We start from the raw sequence: 8,821 nt of genomic DNA, 5'->3' as shown, positions 1-8,821 counted from the left end.
TTTACTTTTGCTAAATCTTTTCAAGCAATGCCATAATGTTTACTTAAATGGAGTAACTTGAAACCATATTTAAAAGCATCTATGCTTTAAACTGCATAACCTTGTCTATAATCAGTGGTGACCCATTGCATTTTAGTCTGACTTCCGAGTTAAAAAAAGGATATATTTACGATGCATTTTGTGAAGTAAATGTCCAATGTTTGAACCCGTTCTTAAAGCACAGAGCAGCTATTTTAAGGAACTCAGAGACTCTGAGGCTATTTTGACTTTTGTTGAACCGTGCATTTTCCAGTTTTATGATCTATTATAATCTTTCCAGTAAGTGCTTGGGGGGAAGAAAAAAACAAAAAAACAAAACAAAACACAGAACATGGTCAATTCTGAAAAAAATGTGTGTTTATTGCAATTAAAATTCATAGTATTGCACTCACTGACATTCATTTATCTCAATATTTTACACATTGTTACTCCCTTTTCTTTTTCTCTTTCTACCCCTCACTGTCCCTTGTTCCCTCTCAATGGACTGCACAGTGAGAAGACAACAATAAGCATTTGAGATAAGGTCAAGCCAAACTCCAAGGTCAGCATTTCTGGCTAAAGTCCATCAGCTTCCTGACATCTGTTTTTGATCTTTCCTTTTACAACTCTCGGTCTTCTGTTATCTCCCATGTTTTTTTCCAAAACACCCTTTCATACAGCTATTACCATTTGCACCCATATAACAGACAGACTGTGCAGAGGGCAGTCTGTCTGGTCACTGCCTAGTGAGAGAAATGTGTATCCTGTCAACCTTTAAATCCTCCCACATGTTTGGAAAACATCATCCGGAACAATGTGCTCCTGATACACAGATGGACGCCAGAGAGAGCAAGACAAAGTTAAAGTTAAAACAAGAAAAAGGTAGACATGATAAAACAATTTTAGTAAACACTACCAATGGAAGATTTTATTACCAGTACTAATGTAGTGAAGATTCATTTCTTCAGTTATCTTTATATGAGATGATCATGATGTTAATTATAGAAGTCTGAAAACAATAGAGGTGTAATGTTTAAATTAGCAACGTGACGCCAAATTTTTGGTTAATGTCTTAAGATAAACATATTGTTGAGGTACCATTGCAGTCTCTCATGTAATACTTTCATTTCGGCATTTAAGTCAGTCTGTTCTGCTACAGATGCTATACTAAAAGTGATTTGTTACTGTAATTTGAAATCCTTCTACGACAAAAATAAATGAAAACTCAAATCTCTTAAACAGCAAAGCTTGGAAAGTGATACAGAAAAAGCTAAATGAATCAAACATTAGAAGCAAATAAACTTGATTTATAATATCTTTTCTCATGTTTCAAATCCAAATCCAAATTTTTGTAAGAGCATGTTGGTACTAGGCACTACATCCTTTAAAAAAACAAAACCAAAAAAACTCCATATACAGCACTGCTAAACACCTCAACATGCTTGGAAGAAACTGTTAATCATGTGACTAGTCAGATGGCCAAAAGTACATCACTTCACAAAGGAAAGCAACAGTACAAGCATAACATTAAATCCCAACCCAAATGAGACACAGCCTCTTGTATTGCTCAAGAGCACAACTGAGGTTCAGTCCTAGTTTAAAATGCTAGAATACTTCTTTCTGATTGTCCAGAAAACAAATATGAATTTACAGGGTTTAAAAAAAATTATACTACAACTCTAAAAATTCTAAAATAATGAGGGCACCAAAACAATTGAAAATGTTCATAACAGATAGTAGGGGAAAACATATTTCAATACTGTGAGTCATGTCTGCTGACAGATAAAAGCATTAAACACATCCAAACACACACATTCAAACACACTATGGGCTACTAGACATAGCAATTCTTTTCCTGGTCGGTTTCTTCATCATGATCACGGATGGGTGTACGCACATGCTGCTGAATTGAGTCGGCAAAAACAGTCCACAATATTCATTATTTCTTATATGAAATGGTGCTAATCCAAAATATCCATCCAGTTTCATCCAACTCCATTAGCAAAAAAAAAGGAGTCATCTTCACAGAAATCCACAGCAAATCAAACTTGGTAGGAAAGAGGAAGCAAAACAAAAAAAAGCACCCAAGCTCAGTCCAAACATTAGAGGGACGTCCTCAGGATGTTGAGCTTGGTGGAAGACTTGGTTATTCATGTTAATTTTAAACTTCACACAGGTCCAGATGTTGAGGATTTCTAAGTATGATTAACTCAAATCGTATCAGTAAAGTCTCGTCTCGTGAACCCCTTCTGCAAAATGGAAATAAAAAAAGAAGGTACAACAGTAAAGAACTGCTCACAGAAAACACAATTTTATTGTTTGTTCAGCAATACACACATACACACACACACACATACATACATACATATATATTTATATTATATACACATACATAATATATATACACATACATACACACACACACACACACACAATATATATATATATATATATATATATATATATATATAAATTAGTTACTGTGTGAATATAAATATGGAGCTTAATATACTTTTCTCTAAGAAATCTGTCAATTTGTCAAATCCGGGTGTTACTTTTGTTCTTACTGATAATGCCTTTTATATTTATGAATTTAAAGGTTCTCCATCATTAGTATGGGTCTTCCAAAACACTCTAACACCCCACACAACACACACTTTGGGTCTTCCAAAACTCTTCCAAAATGCTCACTTCTTCAGCTCTGTGAAAATTCAGTATTATCTGTAGTAGGTCTTGTGATAGCTGTTTTTATGACCCCAGTGACACGACCTCTCACAGCTTACTGCTAGAGAGTTTTTATCTGTTTGAACTTTCCATGCCTTAAATACGACTTGACACAGTAAATGTATTGACTGTTTTAGTTGCCTTAATAAGGCACATTCAAATAAATTAACTAAAGTACGTCAAGAGGAATGCAAACATTTGCACTCAACTTTATAATTATATACATAATTATATATAATTTCAACAGTATCCATGTCAATTCTTCAAACTGGAATAAAACATTGGGACAAAATCAGTGGCAAACTTATTCATCCACACCCAGTGAAAGCCCTATAGCATTGCAGGCAGATAGTACACAAGCTTGCAATGAAAGTTGTTGGCTATTGTTGAACCATGAAGATTACTGCTTCAGCGCTAACAGACAGGCTATGCTGACTGGGTGGAACAATGCTTTGTGCATTCCTTTGTCACATTCCACACACCGCACTTATCTACCCAAAGCCATTATGAGTCAAAGTGAATCATGTGGGAAATGTGCTCAGTGTAGTGTTGCTCAAAAACAGTGGCAACTTCACAAATGTCTTTTGGAAGCACAAATTTGATCCTATTATGCTGTTCAAATACAGCGAGCTCATATCAACCATTAAAAGACAGTTCCTTTGATTCAGTACGTTCTACTCAAAAAAGAAACAATGAATAGGACGTCTGTTCATTAACCCTCCTATTATGTTTGAAAAAAAGTACATCGTTTATGTTATTGGTCAAAATGACTTCCACAGTTTAAATACACACAAAAACAGCACAGAACAGCTTAAAACAGTAAACCTTTATTATGGATTGTCTCGGACAAGCCATAAGAAAAAATATTTGCATACAAGTTCATGACCCTAAATGAGGAATGTCAAAAAAAAATTCAAAATGAAAGAGAGAGATTAACCCGTGTTTCAGACGTCTCAAATATGGAAATTGGTCAAATTGATCCATAACATAATAGGAGGGTTAAGTAAGCAATAAAAAAAAAACTTGGGATGTGCTGTTATTGAAAAATAGTCAATGATACGGTAGTGATGCAACATGAAGTAGAATTACTGTTTTCACGCTGAAATGTATTATATTCCTATACCACCATATCCCATCATCCCATTTTGAATGTTTTTTTTTTTAATTAAAGAATGATGTACTTTTCATCTGTTTATAGTTAATGTTGTGGAACATCTGCAAAACAAATTCATCTGTTATCACTGTAGAAACAGCTATAAACAATTATTCCCTCACCAGCCTCTATTTTGTCCCTCTGTGTAAGTTAAAACAAAAAAAAAATGCAACTTGTTATATTACAAAAAAAAAAGACGCAATGTGCAACACCATCTATCCTAAAGATATGATTCCAAATGTTTTTAATCAGATATGTGGAGCATCTGCCAAACAAATCCTTGTGTTATTATTGTTGTTACTACAGAAACTATAATATATTAGAAAGAGCACATTAATATATAAACCTGTGATTTGCCTTACAGCCAAACTACTGTTAGAGCTGCTAGAAAATGAATCAGTCATCTGGTGAACCTAAATCAAGAATTCAACAATGCAGTAGTATAATAGGCATTCAAGAATGCATGGGTACAAAATATGCCATAGTAAAGTGAAATAAAAATGTAACAGTGAGTTAATTATAGTATAATATACAGCATTAAATTAAGCTGTTGCACATCAATGTGTCAAGAGTCATAGAAGTATGTGCGTAAAGCTTCCTCTTTGTTTGTTTTGCACATTTGTAGAGGATATTATAAAACGTTAATCAGTAACATGTTTTGGGTAAATGGTCAATAAACTTGGTTACATAACTGAAGAAAAGGCTGACAAGCCTTGTAGGATGAGCAACAGGGCAAAATAAACCACACCTATGCAACAGAAATATGACCATGTCCAGCAATACACCAGTCAATATCTCTTAATGCACCGTCTGTTCTGTGGACCTGCACTTTCCACAAACCCTTTGTATTTGAAAGAAAAAAAAAAAAAGTCTTTGAAACTGTAATATCAGTCTCACCTTCTTGTAGTCTTTATGGAGCTTGGTGTACTGAAACATGTTACACAGCACTGTGGAGGCGGCCTTAGCTGCCTTCACCTTCCCTGGACTGAGACACAGAAGGAAAGCAGAAACATGAGAACCACCCACTGGACAATACACAGGACAATTTTGCTAAATAATGAATAAGTCATATAATACGACACTGCAGGAGTATGAGTGGAGGATAAAGGCTTGAACAGAGAACAGCTGGAGGGTAAAATATATAGGGCTTATATTCTAGACAAAGTGAAATTTTAACATAGCAGGAAGGTATTTTTGTGTCTTGAAAGCATTTGCATCATGGCTGATTGCTGAAACACTGCAAAGAAAGTCATGACCAGTCATGAACAGCTTGGCTATCATTATGCTAGGGAATAAACGTGTAGAATACTGTATCTGAACTCTTTCAATTTATTGTAATGCTCTTTGATTAAACATCGTAACCTGGAACAGTGCTTCAATAGGATCCATCCTGGCTTCAATAGGATCCTATTGCATATACAATCACACTTCATTGTAATGCAGCAAAGCTCAATGTTTTATTGGACAAATCCATTTAAAAACTTTTTAAAAATGTACATTCTGCATCCAGGTAGCACTTGGATGCAGTGCTTGAGTGGAGGTCACTGAAGTCATCACTGAGTGCTTTTTCATTAAAAATTAAATTAATCATTCATCTCAAGGTCTATTGTACAGTAGATTTATTTTTGTTCCACCTGGAAGCCCTATATGATGTGTGAAAACTGCCAATAATTGAAACCGTTATGCACATGACTGACAACATTTCAGCATTAAAACCTCTGTCTTGGTGATAGAGTGTTCAAAGGTTCTGCAGTAATTAATTAATATTAATGTACACTATATGGACACACCGATTTAGGTCTTCAACAAACTGTTGCCACAAAATTAGAAGCAAACAACTGTCTAAGTTATCTTTGTACTCTGTAGTATTACAGTATCTCTTCACTGGAACTAACAGGCCTAAGCCAAACATTGAGTGTCTTGTCCTACTGAACATCTCTGGGATGAACCAACATCAGTGCATGACCTCACAATTTCTCTTGTGTTTGACTGGGAAAATTCTCACAGCCACACTCTAAAGTCTGGTGGAAAGCCTTCTCAATGGGATGTTTAAAAAAAATATATGGGCATGTGCTCACAAACTTTTGGCCATATAGTCTAAGTAGATACATTTTCTCCACAGTGATTTGTGCTAATACTCTAATACCGAGTTTGAGTTCAGCCATTTGCTTTTTGTTTACTAGTATGTACTATTAGCAATAATTTGTACCCTGCTAGCATCTTTTGGACGTCACAGTTCACAAGTAATGTTGTCAACCTGGTTTGTTAAAACCCTATGATTCTACTACTTAGGAGGAGAAACTCGAATTAAAACAGGAGAGCAGACTGATACCCAACCCTAACATTACCTTAAAAAAAAAAACCAACACAATGAAAATTTCACCCTTTCCTTTTTCCACTGAAAATAAAACTGTTTAAAGCTTAATTTTTTACTGATCAAACCTGTTTTTAAAGTTTGTTTTGCCGGTTTCTTGCTTGTAACCAATGCACATTATGCTGGTCATGCTGGAAACCAGCTATGTTATTTTAAGCTGCCCCCCCCCCCATTGTTTTTTCCCCTCTGCAGGACTATTTACATCTAGGTTTATTATGTATTTATTTATTTATTGCCAGAAAGCAACCTTTCAGTGCATAACAGTGTATTTTTAAGTAAGGTTAGTTAGCAACATTACTTAGCCATGGGCTATGCCTCTTACCAAATGAAACACGGGGGTAAATGATGCACACCAGGTGAAAAACAAACACACAAATGGGGAAACTTGTTTTGTCATAAGTACCGCTTGAAATGAACTTTGTAGCTGCAGCTAGTTGTTTTCCAAATGTGTAGCCAGTTCTCATGTTTATTAACCATCCTAAATTTAAGAAAGTATGAATATTACCAATCAATTAATTAGTTATTCATTATTAATATATGTCCAATATTTTATCCTAAATGAGATAAAGTTACATAGTTAAATATATGTACTATATTCCCTTGCTGTACCAACTATAAACAATTTATTTTTGCCTGTTATGTTGTTTTGGTCATAATGTGGAAAATTGACAAAACAGCAGCTCATCATCAGCTGGGTCATACCACCTGTCCACCATTTTTACCTGAAGTTTCTGTTGTTTTTTTTTCCTTTTTAGTACTTGCATATTTTCAACTTGGTCACCCAACACTAGCTGTAGGCTATGTCATCACATTTGGCCCAGCTTAGCTTCCACGTGGTGAGTGTAAACTATATATAGAAATTATAGTTTACACATCAGGGTACCAAAAGTGCCAAATTTTACCCACAAGCGAGCATGTTTTAATTTCTGTAGTCCTGCACATAACTAAATATGAGTCTTATTAATATTTCAATCAGAGTATGCTCTGAAAGGTAGACTAGATTATCTTCTCTACCTGTTATCATGAGACATCTTGATTCCAACCAGTTTGGGCAGGCCATCAAAGTAAGTCACGTCTCTTGCAGCCAGTGAACTCGCCATGACCAGGTTATTGAGAATGCCACAGATGTTGATCACCACATCATTAGATGGCTCTTTCTGATGCCCATCACTAGGCAGCTTGGGCACCAGGATATTCACCACTTTCGTAGCTACAGTAAGGGATAGAAAAAAAACATATCACATTAGGTCAGTGGTGGTGACAGATGATGACGGCATTCCACTGGTAAACTAGAAGAGTTTAACAGAATGAATAGGGAGGAAATAAATTGCAGCCAGACAGAAAGTATGGGTGGAGACACTCAACAAGAATGAGGCAAGTGAGACCTTGGGAAAAATAACACAGAATTTAGACATGATAAGACAGAAAGGAGAGACAGAGCATGACGTGGAGTTGTAAAAGACAGAGTCTGGTGGAAAAAGTAGTCATTATGTTTGAGTAAGAACGAGAAAGGGCAGGAGTTTAAAATCTCAAAATGGCCTAATTCAATGTGGTTGTTCTTTGCTTGTGCAATTCAAAATTTCCAGCATATGGTTTTGAGTAAAAAAAGAAAAGAAAAAAAAAGAAGCCAGTTTGGCTGTTTAAGCACAGAGTTGTGTAATAAGCACATTGCAGAACTCTGACTAAAAACCCCAAAACGCTCATCAAAAAACAGTTAAAAGAGAGAGTGGGAGAAAGCGTGAAAGAGAAAGAAAAAGAGAACATGGACAAAGCAAGGCTGGTCTCATAATTGTAAAAAAGGAGAAAGTGGTCATGGAGAATATTTTCTTTTGTACAATGAAAGGTTATTTAAGGTAAAGGAAAAGGAACCAGTTTTACAAAGACATCTTTTATGATCCTTTTTATGATCCTGAATATCTTTGCTGCAACCACGTGAAACTGAGCCAAGCATAATCACAGGTCTGTATCTCCTCAGGAATTAAGCACATTCACTAGTGCCTGTCACTGACCCATATCGGCCTTGTCCTTGGAGTGCCGAGACAGATTCCTCAAAAGACCGGTGAGAGAACGCAGCTCAGCGTCGGTTGGGGTTCTCAAATGATCCAGAATCACAGGTAGCATCCGCTCCTGTTCCAGAGCTACACGACTCAACACCGACGCCCACTGAGAGACAGAGATTGAGAGATGAGAGACAAGATCAGAAAGAGAAATGTTAGGACTGGGGAAATCCGGATAACTTTCTCAGAGGAGGAAGTAAAATAGATAAAGCAAAACTAGAGATAAACCATGAAATAACTACATTGAATTGCACGGAAGGAGGAATGACAAAAATGTGTTTTGGGGTGTGGGGGGAAAGCAGGTAATACTCACATTTTGACTACTTTCAGGCCAAAGTTTGCATCAATAAAATCATGTCCTTGAAACATTGTCGAAACTTCCTCAAAATTACGAAAGCTTTATTCTGTACGTAGAACGTCCTTTCTAGTATTCATGGAATGTTCCAAGAACGTCTTCTTGCTACTAGACACAAGACCACATGTGTTCTATTTTTC

At 35.9% G+C, this 8,821-nt stretch overlaps 1 protein-coding gene across 2 annotated transcripts in view; it reads right to left on the bottom strand.

The window, feature by feature from the left end:
- Positions 1-378: 378 nt before the first annotated feature.
- Positions 379-8,821, bottom strand: part of pkp3b (plakophilin 3b) — a 33,210-nt gene continuing 24,767 nt past the window's right edge. The window contains exons 10-13 of one of the 2 annotated variants that reach the window (XM_053616804.1): positions 8,279-8,432; positions 7,284-7,479; positions 4,793-4,880; positions 379-2,267 (exon numbers count right to left, since the gene is read on the bottom strand). In XM_053616804.1, coding sequence (XP_053472779.1) covers positions 2,229-2,267; positions 4,793-4,880; positions 7,284-7,479; positions 8,279-8,432 — 477 coding nt within the window. In that variant the 3' untranslated portion in view covers positions 379-2,228. The other variant, XM_053616803.1, reaches the window with a different exon arrangement.

The sequence above is a fragment of the Ictalurus furcatus genome, chromosome 27 (genome assembly GCF_023375685.1).
Source record: "Ictalurus furcatus strain D&B chromosome 27, Billie_1.0, whole genome shotgun sequence".
NCBI classification, from domain to species: domain Eukaryota; kingdom Metazoa; phylum Chordata; class Actinopteri; order Siluriformes; family Ictaluridae; genus Ictalurus; species Ictalurus furcatus.
This window is presented reverse-complemented; position numbering and strand designations above follow the sequence as displayed.